This window comes from Agrilus planipennis, unplaced genomic scaffold (genome assembly GCF_000699045.2).
Source record: "Agrilus planipennis isolate EAB-ADULT unplaced genomic scaffold, Apla_2.0 scaffold62, whole genome shotgun sequence".
Lineage (NCBI taxonomy): Eukaryota > Metazoa > Arthropoda > Insecta > Coleoptera > Buprestidae > Agrilus > Agrilus planipennis.
Genome location: NW_020438875.1, coordinates 37,615 through 56,986, shown reverse-complemented (window position 1 = coordinate 56,986; position 19,372 = coordinate 37,615). Strand labels below are relative to the sequence as shown.

The following is a 19,372-nucleotide window of genomic DNA, read 5'->3' as shown; positions in this document are numbered from 1 at the left end:
ACTGACAGTAGTATATTTTTNACACGTTGGGCGTCATCGAACAGGAGCAGAAAGTAATTTGGCTCGTTTTGGCCGCCATATATCATTTAGGATGCGCCGGGGCAACAAAAGGTTCGTAGGTAGTACGGTTTTATTAACCAAACGTGAGAATAAATTGAATTTTTAGCCGGTATATCTAACAGTCGTTATCAGTTCCTAAATCCTCAATCGGCCCAAAGGGCAGCGTATCTTCTGGGCACAACTGTCGAAGAACTGTCTCGCTTAATATTCGGACTTCCTTCGGGAAGTTTAGGAACGCCAAGTACTCCCAGGGCTCCTTTCAGGACTCCATCTCCGATCGAGAAAGGTATCGATAGGGATGTCGTAGGTTTAGAGGCCTTGGAAGGAATGGTCGTTGGTCTCTATTCGGAATTATTCAATGCTGTTATATCGCTCATTAATAGGTACTAAATTCGTCGTGGAATATCGGAAATTTGATGACAATTTGCGTGCAATTTAGGTCCATATCCGCCCCAGTTCATACGGTCTCGTCGATACTTTTGGTGGATGCGCCGGGATTTCAAAATCCCGCCACTTGTGGCAAGCAAACCGGCGCTTCGTTCGAAGAACTTTGCCACAATTATTTGCAAGAGAGGCTCCAGCTTTTGTTCTACTACACGAATATGGTGGCGCCTCATAACAAATACGTTCAGGAAAATGTGGAACTCGAGGCGTACGATTTTGAGGGCGACAACTGCATCAACCCGCGTCCTATGGTCAATCTTCTCGATAAAACTGCTCATTCAACTGTAGTGCGTACCTCTCAAAGCGATCTTCAGGTTTGTCGAGATATAATAGCTTCTCGAATTTTCTTTTTTTGTTTTTTTTTTTTTATTTCATTATTAACAGGAATGTGACAGGCGAGGGATGTTGTGGTTATTGGACGAGGAAGCGATGTGTCCTGGTACTTCGGACGAGGCTTTCCTTGAACGAGTTTTCACTCATTACGGAGACAAGGAGCATCAGGTTTTGATAAGGAAAGCTCCGGGAAGCGGCCAGTTTGTTTTACAGCATTTGCAGGGTACTAACCCGGTCTTGTACAACACTAACGGCTGGGTGAAGGCTAGCAGGGAGAATCCCGTTTCTAGATCGGCGGTTACTCTTCTTCAAGAAAGCAGCAAGTGAGTGGATTCTCTCGTGTGTTGCGTCTCTCGGGAAGACCATTTTCTCTTTATTTTCTTACAGGGACGATGTCGTGAAGATGTTTGTTAATTCTAGGGGTTTAGGTCCTTCTAGCTTCAGCGGGTCAATGACGGGAATCGAAGGGTCTCAATCTTTGCGTAGGGCTTCCAGTATTCGAAGGACATTCACCGCAGGAGCGGCTGCAATCAAAAGGAAGTCGATCTGTTTACAGGTATTATTGACAGACAAAATCTGATATTAGGGGCAGTGGACGTTTTTGTTTGTGCTCTCTATTTCAGACAAAATTCTCCGTGGATGGTCTGGTAGAGACTTTACGTCGAACAAAATTACGTTTCGTCTATTGCTTACTTCCTCAGCACAACGCAGGTGTTTGCGACAGCAATCCGACCCTGTTGGGGGTGTCTTCCAGCGATTCCGATCCCGAAGATGCCGTCATCAACGTTCCTTTGTTACGATCGCAGGTGATAACGAATACACGGTTCCTTTTTCTGGAGGAAATAGTTTTTCTAGCTTGAGATGTTCGTGTGTTATTCTAGTTACGGGGTGGTCAGTTGTTGGAATCAGTCCGTATGTGCAAACAGGGATTCCCCCAGGCGATGCCCTTGTCTGAATTCCGAAGACGTTTCCAACTGTTGACCGGCGAGTTGAAACCCGCGAGTCCGATCCTGGACGAACGGAAGGCTGTCGAAGACGTTCTTTTGACTTTAGATTTGGACATGTCCGGTTACAGGGTCGGCCTTAGTCAGGTAGGGTGCACCGAAACTACTTTGGAAACACTTTAACTGCATGCAAATAAGTGGTGGAGGGTACTAAAAAGATGGGGAACGAAGATAAAGGAAAACGGGACGAGGAGAATTTTTTATTTTATTTTTTAACCTGCTTTTACTCCATTTACGAAATTATATAATAGGATATTTTTATTCTTTATAAGACTTGTAATAACAGATCTGTTTTGTTTGTATTACCATATGCAACTGTTAAACCAATCGATTGCTTCGTAAAATGTTTAATGATCAGAGATCAGTGTAACTGGAAATAATGTTTTGTTTTTAGGGAACGTTTAATATTGGACCTAACACTTAGATATACATAGATTGTTAATAAATAAACAGATTCAACGAATTTTAAATTAAATGCCATTCCGTAAAGGAAATCGGTGGTTAAAAACACCTTCACAATAAAGAATATAAAACTACGGCTTTGCGAAATGTTAAAAAAAAAAAACAAAAATCTTTAATAGTGCAGAATTATGTGTTTATTCCCTGAAATTTGGTTATTATTTTGTATCGCACCTAAATAAAATAGCAGTAGTAGAAGCAGTTCTAAGTATTGCTTTGACAAAACCGTTTGAAAGTACTTCTTAGTACATACGTCGTACTTACGATTGGTCCTTTCCTACCTAATGGAAAACCGATCGGTAACTTTCTATTGTAAATTTGGCGAGTTTTTGCCTCGAAGCGAATCGGTTGGAAAGAGAAACAAGGTCGTGTTGCCTGCCACCTTTAATTAATCGTCAAGTTAATATACTGTTACATATAAAAGGCAGTCCGTCTAAAATGTATTTTCCAATTTTTTCATAAAAAAAAATTGTTACAAATACTACAATGGTAATAATGTTCTTTTAAAATTCACTTTTGATCTTCCTCGAGGTCACATTTTTCACAACTGAGGGGCGGAGTGGAGACTGACGTTGGATTTTTTTGCCTACTTCGGCCTCTCCTTTTGCAAGGACGTCCTCTTGACCTCCGGGAAGAGCAAGGTCGTGAATTGTTATTACACGGAACGTCACAGGAAGCATGTTCCTCGTCGAAGTTACTTCTTTCTCTGTCGAACGTTACCCTGTTTTTATTACTTCCGTTATCACATAATACATATATATTTGACACGTGCTCGATGGCCTTTTGTCTTCGGGAACTGTTACAGGGTGAACATTGTATTCTTGCGAACGACCCCATCAACCGAAACCGGTTGCACCTTTTTACGACGAAGCCAGGCCTTATTAGAGTCGTTAATATCGACTTCACTTGGTCCTCTACGTCTCCATCGATTTTGAAACAGGACGAAATGTAGTTGACCAAGTCCGTTTCGGTTACTCCATCGCAGCTCGTCGATTTTAGCTGTAAGGTGTGCAGGGCCAGAAGGATTTTATGTCCGAGTCGAAAACAGCGACGCCTTTGGCACTTGTTTCTCGATTTTAGTCGTGGCGGGAAACATTTGGCCATTTTTTGATGTCATACGTCATTACTACATATTTTGAATTACTTTTAACGCCTTCTATTTAAATATTGTGCTGCGTATCGTAATAATACGTACCGGCGTTTTCTAGGCAGCTTTTGCAAATATTCAACGAAGTTTCTTAAGACATGGAGATGCGTCTCTCTCATAAATCACTTACAAATAAATAACTGTACAACGACTCCTTTCACTTCACATTTTTCCCTCGGTATAACAAAAAAGAAGAAAGAAGTTACAAAAATTCCCAATGTGAAACTATAACTAACCGGTTTTATTATAATAATTTTTAAAAAAGAAAAAAAAACGAACACATTTAAATAAGTAAAATACGTTTGTACGTACGCAGGCACAGCTACGTCTACCGTTAATTGCGTTATCTACAGTTATTTAGGATTATAGAGATAATTTATGAATAATTTATATTTTATACGCGATACGTATACTGCAAAGGCATTTTATAAATTTTTGAAAGTGGCGCCGTATCGGCTAATGTTTTTTTTTCAATATACAGTTCAACGGGTGCTTTCCGTTTTCTGCTGTTAGAAAAACTGTTACGAGTCGATTAAAAAGAGCCGACCTGATAGAATTCCCTAGTGTACGGTAAACGCGATTTCTTGCTCAGACAGGAGATTATGTTACATCTAGGAAAAATCGTCGTACTTTCGGTAGGGGTATGGTAAAAAATCGTGTATGGCCCTTTGGCTCGGCTAGCAATTTACGCTCTGGACAGAATTCCCTACTATATCTTATCTTACTATAATTACAAGCAGGTGCTATATTTTTTTTAAATAACAGGAATATCGGATATCGTTTTCCAGTTTGTTCTTACGCGATGGCATCTACATGATATGTACAAGGTATATTGTAGAAGTGTGCTCGTTAAGCGGTCAGCTGTAGGCGATGCGAACTCTTGGCGAAAAAAAAGCCAACCTGTTGCTCGTCCACTGGCTGCAGCAGGACAGCAGGTTGGCTGTCGTTGCTCTCGGTGATGGACATTTTTTTTTAACTTCGTAGCGGTTTTAAGCCTTTCGCCTGGTGCTTCTTTCTCTACCACCACCACCAAACGAATAAGAAGTAGTAGCTTTGCAAGTAAGCGCAACAGCAGCAGCTATTCGCTTGTTTTCATTTATTTCATTATTACTTCGATAGTACGATACATGAACAGGTTGTTGCGGCCGCGGATTCATCGGACATAATAACAGTATTAATCGGTCAAGTCGCAATTGTTGTATGATGTTGCGTTACGAGAAGCCGATGGTGTGATTGGGACACGTAAACTTTGTTTTTATAATTTTTTTATTTTTATTCGGATTATTATGCAAATATTCGAGAGCACATCGAATTTCGTGTATTTTTTGAACGTGGCCGGTCTCGTTTTATTCATGTTTCACGTTATCTTTGGACGCCAGAAGTTTCGGAAATCCGAGAGAGCAGACGGTGAATCGAAATCTGATCGATATCGTCATTAATCGATCAGTCGTGACTGGTGTGGCGAAGTAATAAATGCTGCTTGAACTTTGTAAAGTGTCATTTATTAAACTACTGAATTGACTCTTGACCTGGGGTTTATCAGCTAACAAGGCGTTATTGTTTTCGTAAATCAAAAGGTCTTCTTATCAAAGCTGCCATTTTGTAGTGGTACAAATGAAACCGACGGACTTTTTTACATTTACTACCTTAATAAGTTTCGTTTTCTTTTTCGAAGAAAATATGTCTGCATACGTGTGTGGATAGCAAATCGCTTACATAGGTACCCGCTGAATAAGAATGATGTTGTGTTCGCCCGTTGTCATTTAACAGTATATTCACCCAGTTACCCATTTAGTTTCCTATCCATAGTGTGTGTGCCAAACAGACCGCATCATCGTCTTCGGACGTGAATAGCACGCGCACTTACCGGACAATTGTTCAACCTGATAAAAGCTTCTCATATAAAAAACCAACTGGTCATTAAACGGACAGATACTCGTACTATTGAAACAGTACAAAGCCGGTCATGGGATCCTAATTAATTTTTTATCTTCGTGATTATTGTTTTATTGAACGAACAACACAGTACAGCACCATCGCATATTCGTATAGGTAATAGCAGCGGTAGAAGGATGCCTTCGCCAAAATATAAATTGACCGCTCCGAAAACGGTCAAGCCTGTACTCCAGAAACTGTGCAGCGCCCAAAAGAAATGGCTCGGAGTCGGCTGTAGTAACAGTAACAATAAAAAGGCCACTACAACTAGAACTACTACAACTTACAGCAACGATTTAAAAAGAAGCGAACAAGATTGTTCTGTGGTATTACTGTGTAATAATTTGCCGGTGTCTTCCGCAAGCGAAGAGGACGATGATAAAGTTTATATTAGCACTTTTACTCAAGAGGAACTTTTAGAAATAACCAAAAAGAAAGATCCTGAAGTAATAGTAGTACACAGCAATCACGAGCACACGTATGAAAACATGCAGTTCGAATCAACTGAAACTTATACGGATACGCCGCAGGAGCAGCGACTTCCCGTTAAGGAAAATGAAAAAGCAGATCCTGTTAGCAAAAACTATTTCATGGAATCTTCTGTAGAAAGTAACGTTACAGTCGTCGAGGTCCCGTTCGAATCGGAAATGCCAAGTTTCGAGAAAAAATTGTCTGCAGCCATAGACACTTTTGATAAAATTTTGAGCGAATTTGACGGTTCCAAACAAAACTCTACTGTGATAAACGGACTAGATTTGGTAACGACAAAAGAAACGAACGGTAACGATCGACGTAAAGTCCAAAGAAAAGCTAATGACAAACCGAAGTTACAAAAATCGAGGACATGCAGTATTATCGAGTCTAAGTGCATTTTGAAAAAAGCAACGGCCGGAAATATCCAGCACTCGGAATCGAAAAGTTTGGAAAACATTTATCTTGCAAAAAGTTTCCGTTTGAAAACAAATACGACTTTTGAAACTGAAAAAGAACAACACGTAGACAAAGATAATAATGACGGTTACAGTGAAGTAAAAGAAGTTATTCGGAAATTTAACAATTTGTCAACCACTTCCGGTTCTAGTTCGAAAAATAATCTTGCGAGATCGAAACCGCCAGAAGCGAAGAAGTCGGCCAGTCTCCCGATAAAATCGTCCGAAGATTTAAAAATACAGAAGCTTACTACGGATCCCAAAACAAAAGAACCTTATACTGCTATCAAACGCACCGAAAACGTTGGTGCTGTTGAAATAAACAAACGAAACGTTGTTCCGAGCAAAATTCCCATCAAGTCTTGCTTATCAAAGTCCAAATTCGTCAGCACTCCGTCCGGTCTAAATTTGATAGACAAAGAGACGAGAAGTGCCGGTAATATTAACAACATCAATAAACGTCTCAAGCCCAAGGAAATGGGTGACATTTTTGCCCCGAAACTTTCGACAAACAATATCCAAGATCTCAGCCTAAAGGTACTGAAGTTGAACGAAAATCAGAGACAGAGAAAATTAAACCTTTCCAACAAGTCCAAAAGTACCATGAACTTGAGCGGCAAATTGCAACGGTTCGAACAGTGTGAACAGCCTGAAAAGGTGAAGAGCACGCGTGCCATTGCTGCCACACAGCCTCGATGTTCTAAAAGGCCCCCAGAAGATAAAGCGTCGATGGATGCCAAAACTATGAATGCTAATCAGAAAGCCTTTTCGAAATCTCTTACGGACGTTATCAAGAACAGACCTCCGCCAAAAGGTAGTTTTGGTGCAAGAAAAAGTAAGTTCGAACCAAAATTCGTCGATATAAACAATAAAAACAATTCCAAGAAATCCCAACAAACAGCTAAAATTTTACCACACGTACCGAAGAACACTACGAAAGAACTGAGCCCGAAGTGCGTCAAGAACGTTAATGTTACTGATCCTTTAAATTTAGCCAACAAGAATTTGTTGATAGACCTGATGAAAAATATCAAATTTAATATAGAAGAGACAGGCGAAGTTAAATTCGAAAAGGACCCTTTCGGGAATGACGAACAGAACTTCCGGGTATTAAAAGATTACATTTCTGACGATAACTCCGATGATTCGGGGAACATCTCCAATGACGTAGCGATTTCTAGTGGTAATAATACCAGCATGGAATCCTTAAATTGTACCGAGAATTCAGATTCACAAATCAGCATTTTACCTTTACCTTTACCTGAACAAGAACAAGTAAAAGACTTGCAAAAAAATACCGCAGTAGTTGCCGCAACTGTATCGTGTCAAAACGGCGATAACAAAACGGTGAGTTAGTTTTTATATCGTTAAGAAAACACCCTGTATATTACGATTAATCGACGCATCTGTTTATTGTTTGCTCGTATTGCTCTGATGAGAAAATTCGCATTGGAATTTGTTCATTAATACTTGGGTAAGAAGAAAGTTAGTTGGTTTCTTTAAATTTAAAGACATTGACATTCGGTTACTTTCTCCTATGGCACTCACGATTTCACTCGTTGCCACTGGCATTTATCCCAAAAAACTTTTTTTTTTTTTCAATTTCTCTACTGTTAATCGTAAGATGATTTGTTATAAGCGTCTTTAATTACCCTCACTATCAAATGATTTATTGATAATGAGACCTCGTATTAATTATGTACTAATTTTTGCATGCATTCGTAACGGTTCGTTTACCCATACATCAATAAATGATTCGATAATTTTACAAAGCAATTTGACTAGTTATGTGAATCCATTATAATGTAAGTTTAAAACAATTATTATTTATTATTAGATCATTAAAATGTGGGTCAATAATCTTATTGTATAAAAACCGTAAATGGAGTTCCATGGAACTACATGTAGTGAGACACATTTGTACTTTCGTTGTTGATAAAATTAAACAATAAAAATGCATTGCCATTCGTATATGGTATTAACCAGTTTAATCGTTAAAAAAACTTATTATCGTACGTTCACTTTTAAAATTTTTGCATATAAAGACAGGTACTTACAACGATAGTTGTTTGGTTTTATCAGTTCTGTCTTTGAATTGTAATTTATTTGATGCAGTTTATGGTCGCAACCGTAAATTTGTAGTCCAATTTTAAATAGAGGCAAATTAGGTCACCAGAATGTTTAAGCAAGTAAATGTACCATAACCCACTCAAGTTATTTAGGAAAATAAATAATTGTTCTTATTAGATACATAGTGTAATACATGTATGGATAATACATGCAATTTACAAACATTGTTGCAAGTCTATTTTCTGTTGGTTCGGTCTAAAATAGATTATAAACAGTTTAAAAATCATCTGAGCGAGAAAATGGAGTAACAGCAGTAGGCTTGTTTGTCGTCCCCATTTTTTGATAAAGTGGTTTTTAAATTTATGGTGGTTTAAAGATATTCCTTCGAAGCGGCGTTCTTGCCCAGCTCGAGAACCAAAGAGATGAACACCTGGCAGGCATGGTGGTCAGTTTGCAGGCCCATTGCAGGGGCTATATCACGCGAAAAAAGTTGATCCAAAGAAGATTGCAAGACATAGCAGTACGTTGCATACAGAGAAATGTAAGGAAATTCCTTGTGGTCAGGGATTGGCCCTGGTGGAGGCTTCTGGTGCGGGTTACGCCGCTTCTTAATGTCCACAGGACGGAAGAAGAACTGAAAAATAAAACGGTAATCATGCAAAGTGCTTTTCTTATGTATGTACCTACCTAATGCTTCAGCAGAACAGCAACTACTGACTAACTCTTGCTCAGGTGCAGGAAATGGAAATTCGTTTCCCATCAGTAATGAGCAATTACAGTTAAATATTCCCCCTAAGGGCTTTTTATTTAATTATCCATTTCAGGAGGAATTAGAAAACTTAAAAGCTAAGGTGGAAAAATTGGAATCCGAAAGGACTTTGTTGAAATACGAAAAGGATAAACTTGAAGCAAAGGTGAGATTTATGTTTTCTGTTTAATTTTATCCTACACTTATGTACATTTGTCCACACTTTTTGTGTATATACTTCTCATTGTTTAACTTGTTTGATCCGAGAACGTCTTTTGTTGTGTATATCGGACGATTGAATGTCGGTTGCGCTATTTGCATTTTTTTCTTCTTATACGGCGGACCGTAATTTTTCAGTGGACCCCATACCTTGTTGCACTCGCGGTCAAGTACAGTTAACTTGAACTTGATTGATAACTTGGTCATGAAAAAACGTGTCTAAGACGCCCATAAATATTTAAGAGACAATTTTAAAATTGAAGGAACCGGGCCATCGGATTATTACTGCCGATAAATGAATATAGTACAGGTCTTATTTATTAGAATGGTTTTCGTTTAAATTAATCTTTTCGAATACCTTATACGTAGGTATGTGCGTAGGTACAGAGTGAGTGATATTTTTCAAGTTTATCTTCGTTGTACATTAGAGTAATGTGCTAGATTTGTTACTTAAAAATTTTTACCGTCTAATACCTACACACATACGTACAAATTAATTGGCAAATTTAATTTGTACGACTGTTAACTTAATACCGAAGTTAGCGAATTAGTTGGCAACAGTTTTTGACATCAGCTCCTGATTAATGCCCTTAAAGTTGAACACAAGCCTAAATTATTATAATTGCCGTTTTCCGAAGGCGCCAAAGAGTCTCTGTACTTGTACTTTGATAATAAGTGTATTTTAATTTGCAGTTGTGCCAATGTGACAATTGTGATATGATAATGTTTGCAAAAAGTTAAAAATTAATACGACAGATTATAATAGTAGTACTGTTGATGTCGGTAGGTAGTTACCAGATATTGTAGATAGGGAACACAACGTGACGTTTTATGGGCCTTCCGATTAGACGCGTCTAAGTAGGTACCTAACCATTTAACATTTGAAAGCTTACATACAGTCCTTTTATAGCTTTGTATGTCGTCGCGAGTACTTTCTATATCGGGTGTTTCGAATAATCATAATTGACCCAGATTTTAAGTGACCTATCCATTTTAGTCGGTCATTTCATCCGTTGCTAGACGGAAGAAGACGAGGAAAAAATTATTTCAGTATTAAAATTCTTGAAATAGCTTTTCTACTTCCCGACCAATACCTTCCACACATGTATAAGTGCCTATATATGTATTTATAGGTATCTAGTATATGTACGTACTTGCGTACATGTAAGTTTGTATAACCAAATAAATTGAAATGGAAGTTAGTCGGTGTATTTTGGCATCGGGCCACCTGTTTATTGCTAACTTTAATTTTGGTGTTTTTCTAATTTGATGGCCTGACATGCGAGTATCGTAAACCATGAAGTTTTTTTTTTTTTCATTTTATTATTTACAACACCAGTAATAACCCTTTAAATGTTTGTAAATATGTAGGTGCATACTTATTTACTTTGGAAAGAGAGAAGGTGGCCTTCACCATTTCCAAAAACAACGTGTTTTTTTTTTGAACTTAATAATAATATTTTGACGGATTATTATTTTCATTCAACTTCGTACCTAGTACCTACCCACCGATTGATGTGCATCAATCAATAACATTTTTAAGAATCGTGTAATTTACAAGTAAGTAGGTACGAAATGAAAAACAATTGAAAAAGGGGACAAGTAAATCGACGTTGTGTATAATTCAGTAGAGTTGACGGTATAAAATTAGATTTTCGTTTAAAGTTAGATGTAGTAATCGGTACGACTTTAGTTCCGACTTAAAATAGCTTTGGAACTGAGATCGTTTAGTCTGTCCGCGTCAGTCCTACACCCGACTCCTTCGCAAAATAATACAAGAATCGCGCAAACATCACAAAATAAAAATCCCTTCACTGGTGTTTAGTGCAAGTGACATGGCTTCAGATGCCTCGTGACAACTTCGGACACCTACCGTCTCCTTCTCCATCCCTTTCCTCATCGTCATCTTCCTATTGTCCCAACGCATACTCTAACTCTTTCCTTTTTGCCCCGTCATGCCTTACCATGCCTCTGACCAGCAGTCTACCTCCTCATATACCGTCCTCCTCTTTGCCAAGAAGAGGATACAACACCCCCGTACGAAGATCAACTGCTGCAAGTACAGGTCCCAAAGGGGGCGTCTATTTCCAGACTTACCCTCTTAAAGACTTGACCGTTCTCACTCCTCCACAAAGGCATTCGTCGACAAGTCCTAGTAAAAATTATTCGTCGTATTTTTCGCAAAAAGACGAAGAGACAGATTCCAAAAACATGGCGCGTGGTGCAACACCTGCCTCGGCGTGTAGTCCAGAAAAGGAGTTTATTGGGTGTTATACAAGAGAAAATTCGATACCACGCTATGTTCGCAACAAAAGTACATCTCCATCATTTCCAACATCTTTAAAAAACGATTCCAATGGAAGTTCTTTACCCGTTTTAAACAGAGAAAATTCGATTCCACGAAGTATTCATTCTAAAAGTCCATCTCCTTTCACGGTCTCCGAGAACTCTTTCAAAAACCTCCCTCCTCGACCGACTCTTTTGTTAAACGGTTACGGTACTCCGTCCAATGATAATTATGTATCTAAAAAGAGTTTTGCCAAGTCACCTAGTCCATCCCCATGTTCTTCAGTGGTTTCCTGTTCTCGTCCAAGCAGCATGTGTACCAATTCGCATGGCAGCGTAACTCCAAGAAGAGTTTTTCCCCAGGTGGGCGTGTCCGTTGATTTGGACGATTTAGAAAGCCATGAGGAATCGCCTGTGATATTTGACGCAAATTTAACTTTCGTCCTTGGATGCAAGGCGAAAATTAAGCAGCATGTGACGCCCATACCGGCTTTTATGGACAAAGGAACAACGTCGAATTATTTAACCAATAAAATTTCCGATTTTCTCAATAGAACGGATCATGTAATGGAGGAGTGGAAACGATTAGGGAAAAAAGAACCATCGGGAGATGATTCCGTAGTATTAAAGAATGCCAAGCAATTTGGCCGATCTAAAAGTGCCACCAATATTCTTATTAAGGGATTTCAATTGTACAGTAGGACGAATAGTTGTAGGTCTTCACTTGCCAGAGATGTTTCGGAAGACCGTACAGAAGCGGAAATTGACGAGGTATTTCTATCTATGTATTTGGCATTTACCGGTTTCGTTCAAAGGACAATTTAACTGTTTACGCAGACGCGACACTAATCGCCACGTTTACTTAAATTTATTTTCTGCCTTGGCATTTCGCTCTTATTACTCACCTTTCTTTTAAAATAGTATTTCGAACATTTTTAACTTCCATAAATTGTTTATACACGCAAATTCTTTTACAGTTCTATTATTACACCGTTTTATTAAAAAGAAAAAACATGGGCAGGTGATTGAGGTAGTAATATTAATATTGACGTTGTATTATCTACCTATTGTTTGTATGTTTAATAAATATTATAAGTGTAAATTGATGCCCTGGCCACATTTGAAACCAGCTTAAAAGCAAAGCAACGTTTTGTTGAATTTCTTTTCGTTTGCCTAATTCAGCTGAGCGAGATGACAGCTGATTTGGCCGAAGAACATTCAACGTCGACCTTGGCGACGGAACGTCTCGAGGCCGAAACATCGGAACGTATGCGTCTGGAACGCGAACTTACGGAAGTGCAAAATAAAAATAAAGTTTTGCAAGATTCTTCGGAACGGCTGGAGCTCGAATTGCTCTATGCCAAATCGGACCTTAATGGGATTTCAGAGGAAGATGACGACGGATGTGCCGACAACAACGACGCCAACATTTACAAACAGAGATACGAAAGGGCAAAAAAAGAACTCGAATTTACCAAAAAAAGGCTGCAACAACAACACGAAGACGATTTAGAGCAGTTGGTGGGACTCAAGAAGCAACTTGAGAAAAAAGTGAGTTCGCGCCGCTGATTGTTTTTCTATTTTTTTTTTTTTTTTTCTTATAACTTTTTGGTAATTTTTCGGCCAGTTGACGGACGCCTACGAAGAAGTCGAAGAACAAAAACAAGTTGTCGGACAATGGAAGCGTAAAGTACAAAAGCTGAATAGCGAAACCAACGATTTGCGTCTTCTTTTGGAAGAGCAAAGTGCCAGAAATAATTTATTGGAAAAAAAACAGCGCAAATTCGACTCCGAAATGCAACTCCTTCAGGACGAACTGCGTTCCGAAAGGCAAGCGAGGGATCGACTGTCCAGAGAAAAGGATGTGATACTAACAGAAAAATACAACGTAGAGACAAACTTGGCCGTAAGGAAACACTGCCAACGAGTTTGCTTTCTCCTCTTGTTCATGAATTTTTTTTAAGGACACAAAATTGGAACTCGAACTGAAAGAAGAGAAGCTCCGAGCTCTTCAAAAGGAACTGGACGAACTGACGCACGGCGGAAAAACCGAAGAGGAGATCGCCGTCCTCCGGAAACAAAAGATGGATATGGAAAGAAGACTGTTGGACCAAGAGGAAGAATTGGACGAACTTGCGGGTCAAGTTCAGCTGTTGGAACAGTCGAAAGTACGACTGGAAATGTCATTGGAACAACAGCGCAAGGAAGCCAAAAAAGAAGCACAACAACGTGACGACGAAATAGAAGAAATACGATGCAATGCACAGAAGAAAGTCAAGGGTAAATATTACCGACATACGAGTGTGATGGAACGGAAGTAAAAAATGTTTCGTTTCAGCATTGGAGGCCCAATTGGAAAACGAACATGAGGAACGAACTCAGTTGTTACGCGATAAACACGAACTCGAAAGGCGTTTGACAGCATTTGCAGAAAGTGACAGAAATGATAGGGCAGGCGATGAGGCTCTTCTACAAAGACTAAAACGCGATCTGAAACGTAGCAAGGTTCTTTTGCGCGATACTCAAGCCCAATTGGATCGTCAAAAATCCGAAAATCCGAGCAAAGCCGTTATTAGACAGCTACGGAATCAGATAGAAGATCTTGACTATGCGAGATCGTCCGCAGTGAAAGCAAAGCAGTCTGTAGAGACGGAACTCTTCGAATTACAAACTACGTTGGAAGAAACTCAAAAGGGAAGGCACGATGCCGAGGAAAAGGTCAACTCATTGTCCAGAGAAAAGTAATATAAATTTCGACAATAACACGAGCTGTTTTAATTACTTTATGTCGTCGACAGGTCCGATTTGCAAGCCCAATTGGAAGAAAACGAGGAAGAATTGGCGGAAGTGTTGAAAAAGTACAAGGCAGCAGTGCAACAAATGTCTCTAGATCAATTGGCACTACAAGAGCAAGTGTCTCTTGTGTCCGAACTTGAAGCAGAAAGAAACACGTTGAAAGAACAATTGGCCGAGGTGACCTCGAAGTTAGAGTCTGCTGAAAATATCGGCGAAGCTTCATCGAATCTTCTGGTTAAAAGGTAAGATCGTCTTTGCGGATTTTGCGGTGGTTTCATGGTTTTTTCTTTGTTTGGCAGGCTTGAATTGAAGAACAAAGAATTAGAGTCAAAACTAGACCTGGAGCAAACAACTCGATCTCGGCTGGAAACCCAAATAACAAGACTCAAGGAGGCAGTGGATAAGCTTCAGAACGAGATTGTTTCCCACAGGACAAAGGAGCAACTCGCTCAAGAGAACGTGCGAAAACTACAAAAGAACATTAGGTTTATAATTGTTTCGGACTTTGAAAATATATTTATTAGAAAATGTGCATTTCCTACAGAGAACTTAAAGAAGAATTGGGCCATCATCAGTCGAAAGAAAACGAGTGGCTGCAGAAAAAGAAAGAGCTAGAGAAGAGATGCGAGTGTTTAGAAGTGGAAGCATCTGCTTCCAAAGCTGATCTAAAACTGGCCCTTAAGAGGATCGAAGATTTACAGGCGGCGATACAGGGCGATTTAGAAGAGGGAACCACCGAATCCGATAGGTAGGACAGGAAGTAGCCTTTACGCATTCCTTTTGGTTATTTTTTTCTCTCTTTTAGCGAACAAGTGAGCTATAGCTCAGAAGAGTCTCTTAATTCTTTTCCGTCGAAACTTTCCTTGAAACCAACGGGATTCGATGGTGAAAGAAGGCTAGTCTGGAACCAGTTTAAAATCCCATATTAAATACCGTAGAACGTTATCGGTCTAATTGTTTATTGTTTTAGGTTGTCAGGTACCAGCAAATCGAGCAGCATGTCGAATAGTCAAGGCAAAGATGGATCGTTTGCATGAGAAAGGGCGAGCATTTGTCAATCACTGTCAGATATTTTTTGCACGAAAGAAATCGAAGTTGTTTCTGTTGTCGAAGTAATCTAATTAAAAAAATGGGGGTGGGAAATGAAAAGGAAAAACATGTGATGTCTTTCTGGCGATACGTGACCAGGAAATTAGAAGGTTTTTTTTATTATCAGTGGGTCTATTTTCGTCGTTGAGAATCAAAACAAAGATGAAGGAAGAAAAATAAATAACGTTGGGATTTTTCCTTAATTAAAGGGCCAATTAAATATCGTAATAAAGGACACACACATACATGTAACATGTATCTGTAATATACATATAAACACAGCGTATTGAATCGTATTCTATCAACAATCAGTTATTATTTATTTATCGTTGTGATTCAGGTATGAGTACTTATAGATACATATAAATAGGGAAAACGTTTTGTTTTTTTTTTTTCTCGGAAGTTTGCGGAGTATGAATGAGCAGTGACCTCGTGAGGTCGCTAAATAATGTTTTTTTTTTTTGTTCTACGGTTTGTTTGTAAATATTATAAAAACCTTGTTTAATGTACCTACCACTTGTATATTTTTATTTAAATAAGAACTACAGGTAAATGATAATAAACGTAATGTATAATACTAATAAGAATACAACAGCTACCGTGTTATTATTAACGATAACAATAGTAATAAATAATATTCTGTAAAGAAGTAAGCGCAAAAATATAATCGAAGAAATTCGATCAAGTAGATCGTTTATGTTAATGATTTAACACACGTGACAATATATTTTTTTTATTTTCCTTCTAACCGATTGCGTCCCTTATCTGTTATCATTATCATTATCTGTCGTGTATAAGTTAGAAAATATTGACTTTAAAGATCAGTAACAGTTTTGGAATTTCGTTGCGAACAAGAAACGATAAAAAAAACATGTCTTATATTTTGCGTCTGTCGCTTTTATTGAATTTTTTGCAGCGCACGTTGCAGGTAAGTGGGAATTTTTATAGAACACATTACATTATAAGATTTTATCTATTACAAGACGAAACGTCTCCCGATAAGGAGATAATTAAAGTTTTTCGTGAACGTCACTTGTGGTATGACTATTAAAAGATGAGATAGAAGCTAACTATTCTTTTACGAATAATTCTCTTATTAGAAATTAGACAGCGCGTTTCTAACGTTACTGTTAGTTAAAGTTAATTGCCAGTTTGTTTAAATGTATCGGAATGTATAATTGTATTTTAAATAAATAGTCTTTAATTAAATGTCCATTCAAAAATTACTTCTTTAGACGTGAAAATAAAGCAGAAGTTAATTTTCATACCAAACAACTATTAGTTAGACCGTAGGTAATTTGGTCTGAAAATTAATTTTCAGACGAAAAATGGTGAATCGAAATCAATTTTCGTACATTAATTTAATCACCTCTTTAATCGTATCGAAGCATTCATTTAAAAAAGAACACGATGAAATTAATACATAGCTTTTCGTAATTGTTACGTAATCTTTTTAATTACAACAAGTGTGAGATAACTTGAGATAGGATCGAATCACACCATGAATGCATGGTATTAGATAGAGACTGAAGTTATTTATACAAAAAATGCCCGTACTTGATAAAAAGTAAAAAAACAAATATATTTGTAGGTTTCAACGGCCAACTCGCCCTATTACACGGCCGCAGTTGTCGAATATTTTCCTGTACAAGAAATCGGTTTGTCACCGAAAGACAAGACTCTGAAAAATGTTAATAATTATTTATCATTACTTAATGAGGTGACAGAAGTAAGTTTATGATAAAAGTTATTACCAGAAAAAATAAATGAAATAATAGACACTTGTTGTTTTTTGTTCAAGGACATAGACATAGTCGTGTTTCCTGAGGCAACAATAACAACAGGATTTCAAAACAGAAATCGAACAATTTTATTAGCCCTTGCCACCATAATACCCGATCCTTCAAAAAATATTGTCGTTTGTCACCAAACAAGCGAAAACTATTCGCAATATTTGATTAGTTTATCGTGTGGTGCCAAAAATCGAGCTGTATACTTAGTTGCGAACGTTATTGAGAAACGCATTTGCACAGGAAACAAATGCGCCTCAGATAATTGGGATTTTTATAATTCCAATGTCATTTTTGATAGAAATGGAACCGTTGTCGGAAGGTACAGGCAATTTTTACGTTTTATACATTATTTTATTTGTGTGACTTGCACAGGTACAGAAAATATAATCTGTTTGGAGAATATACTCTCAATAAAACGAGTAAAGCTGAACTTTCTCCGTTCACTACGGACTTCAACGTCACTTTCGGTCAGTTCATTTGTTTCGATTTGCTTTTTGATACGCCAGCAAATGCCCTTCTAAGAAACGGCATTCGTGATTTCGTCTTTCCGACCATGTGGTTTTCAGAATTGCCTTTCTTGACCGGTAAGAAATAATAATAAAGGTTACAATGTATGTATCCAAACTTTGGCACTGTTTCAGCTCTTCAGGCCCAGGAGCAATGGGCATACGAAAATGATGTTAATTTTCTGGCTGCGGGAGCCAACAATCCTGCAGTTGGAAGCGGTGGCAGTGCAATAGTTGAAGGTGTATATATGTACATACATAATTAAATGTGAAGAATACAATTATTAAAGAAATCTGTTTTAGGGTCCCGGGGAGCAATTATTGAAGACATAATTGCCCAAGGGGATTCGAAAATTTATGTTGCTAATGTTACTAAACGCACACCGCGATCATTATTAACTAGCGTTGAAACTAAAATTACAACTGAGGAAATAGACAAGGTTGCGTTAACGTTGGATAATTTTTTTCTATTAAAAGATAACTTGACCGGTATATTTATTGCAATATCACATTAAAGAAACATTTAATGACTTTATTTTTTAGACTACGCCTTTCAACTTATCAACACAACTACTACTACTAGCATTGACAAATCCTTATGTCACGGAAGTGGCGAGAATATTTTGTGTTGTCAGTTTCGTGTTAACCTTACTGTGAACAGTGTCACTAATGGTGCCCAAAATTCTTATAATTACGCCTTTTTGGCATTCAGTGGTGTCCGAACGTTTTCCGGTACGTACAACGGTGGCATTGAGACTTGTGCCGTTGTAGCTTGTACGAATAATACTCCAGCAACCTGCGGTGTAAGGTATTGTTTTTGTTGGAACAAACATCTTGCATGATATTGTGTGTACGTCAGTTAACCAATTTTGTTTTAGATTTTCAAATTATTCCACTGTTTCGTGGCCTATCACGTTCCAAAGTATTACAATTAAAGGGAATTTCTCGAATGTTTTGCACAAAATACAATATCCAAATTCGTTAAGAAGTAATTTGAGACCACTACCAACGACAAACTTTAAATGGTCTTACGAAAATATATCCCAAATTAATTCCAAAAAAAGAACATTAGCATTAATTGAACCTGAGAATCGGTTGATAACATTCGCAATTTTTGGGAGAGATTATTCAAGAGATAGCGATCCACGGTTTAGTAGTTCTTCTCATTATTCAATTATTGCGTTGGTATACTGCCTTTTTATTACACTCTGCGTGCTTCTTTTTAAATAAAATGAATTAATTTTTTTTTGCCGATTGCGCGTGTCTGTTCTAATTTTTGTATGTTTTCGAAGCAAAAGTCACACATTAGACAAATCTACTTTCAATTTAAACATAAATAATGTTTACAATTTCAAGAGTTAATTTTCCGACCAAATAACTGTTAGCTGTAACCGTTGTATTCAGTTTGTAGCTGCGGGTCGTTTGGTCTGAAAACTAATTTTCGGACGAAAAATGTGAAATCTATATTTAATTTTCTTGTTAATTATTGTTTTTTCTTTTTATCCAAAATATAATCAATTAATGCTCCAACATGCTCCCTCTTTATTACACCGT

At 37.9% G+C, this 19,372-nt stretch overlaps 2 protein-coding genes across 8 annotated transcripts in view; both read left to right on the top strand.

Annotated features, from left to right (window-relative positions):
- Nucleotides 1–16,207, top strand: part of LOC108734519 (unconventional myosin-XVIIIa) — a 37,670-nt gene extending 21,463 nt beyond the window's left edge. The window contains exons 5-22 of one of the 6 annotated variants that reach the window (XM_025981008.1): nucleotides 45–111; nucleotides 167–443; nucleotides 500–818; nucleotides 889–1,160; nucleotides 1,225–1,393; nucleotides 1,461–1,643; nucleotides 1,719–1,928; nucleotides 8,758–9,030; nucleotides 9,206–9,295; nucleotides 12,817–13,185; nucleotides 13,262–13,540; nucleotides 13,599–13,914; nucleotides 13,973–14,375; nucleotides 14,433–14,672; nucleotides 14,730–14,915; nucleotides 14,975–15,178; nucleotides 15,236–15,325; nucleotides 15,401–16,204. In XM_025981008.1, the coding sequence (XP_025836793.1) occupies nucleotides 45–111; nucleotides 167–443; nucleotides 500–818; nucleotides 889–1,160; nucleotides 1,225–1,393; nucleotides 1,461–1,643; nucleotides 1,719–1,928; nucleotides 8,758–9,030; nucleotides 9,206–9,295; nucleotides 12,817–13,185; nucleotides 13,262–13,540; nucleotides 13,599–13,914; nucleotides 13,973–14,375; nucleotides 14,433–14,672; nucleotides 14,730–14,915; nucleotides 14,975–15,178; nucleotides 15,236–15,325; nucleotides 15,401–15,467 (4,014 nt within the window). In that variant the 3' untranslated portion in view covers nucleotides 15,468–16,204. Of the gene's footprint in view, nucleotides 1–44; nucleotides 112–166; nucleotides 444–499; nucleotides 819–888; nucleotides 1,161–1,224; nucleotides 1,394–1,460; nucleotides 1,644–1,718; nucleotides 1,929–3,847; nucleotides 7,659–8,757; nucleotides 9,031–9,107; nucleotides 9,144–9,205; nucleotides 9,296–9,324; nucleotides 12,406–12,816; nucleotides 13,186–13,261; nucleotides 13,541–13,598; nucleotides 13,915–13,972; nucleotides 14,376–14,432; nucleotides 14,673–14,729; nucleotides 14,916–14,974; nucleotides 15,179–15,235; nucleotides 15,341–15,400 lie in introns of those variants that run through there. The other 5 variants (XM_025981006.1, XM_018466112.2, XM_025981023.1 and 2 more) reach the window with 5 other exon arrangements.
- Nucleotides 16,208–16,339: 132 nt separating this feature from the next.
- Nucleotides 16,340–19,348, top strand: LOC108734522 (vanin-like protein 2). Of its 2 annotated transcripts, XM_018466119.1 has the most exons (8): nucleotides 16,340–16,447; nucleotides 17,111–17,248; nucleotides 17,321–17,631; nucleotides 17,685–17,896; nucleotides 17,954–18,058; nucleotides 18,122–18,307; nucleotides 18,362–18,626; nucleotides 18,697–19,348. In XM_018466119.1, exons 1-8 carry the CDS (start codon nucleotides 16,391–16,393, stop codon nucleotides 19,046–19,048), a joined length of 1,626 nt encoding a protein of 541 aa, XP_018321621.1. In that variant the 5' UTR covers nucleotides 16,340–16,390; the 3' UTR covers nucleotides 19,049–19,348. The 2 variants fall into 2 exon arrangements, with proteins under 2 accessions (XP_018321621.1, XP_018321622.1); XM_018466120.1 differs by lacking the exons at nucleotides 18,362–18,626; nucleotides 18,697–19,348 and having other exon boundaries at nucleotides 17,954–18,068; nucleotides 18,122–18,228.
- The last annotated feature ends 24 nt before the right edge of the window (nucleotides 19,349–19,372 follow it).

Coding starts and splice junctions, on each gene's coding strand:
- LOC108734522 (XM_018466119.1), top strand. CDS start 16,391: ATGTCTTATATTTTGCGTCTGTCGCTTTTATTGAATTTTTTGCAGCGC. Junction 17,897..17,953: donor AGAATTGCCTTTCTTGACCG/GTAAGAAATAAT, acceptor GCACTGTTTCAG/CTCTTCAGGCCCAGGAGCAA. Junction 18,308..18,361: donor ATTAAAAGATAACTTGACCG/GTATATTTATTG, acceptor TTTATTTTTTAG/ACTACGCCTTTCAACTTATC.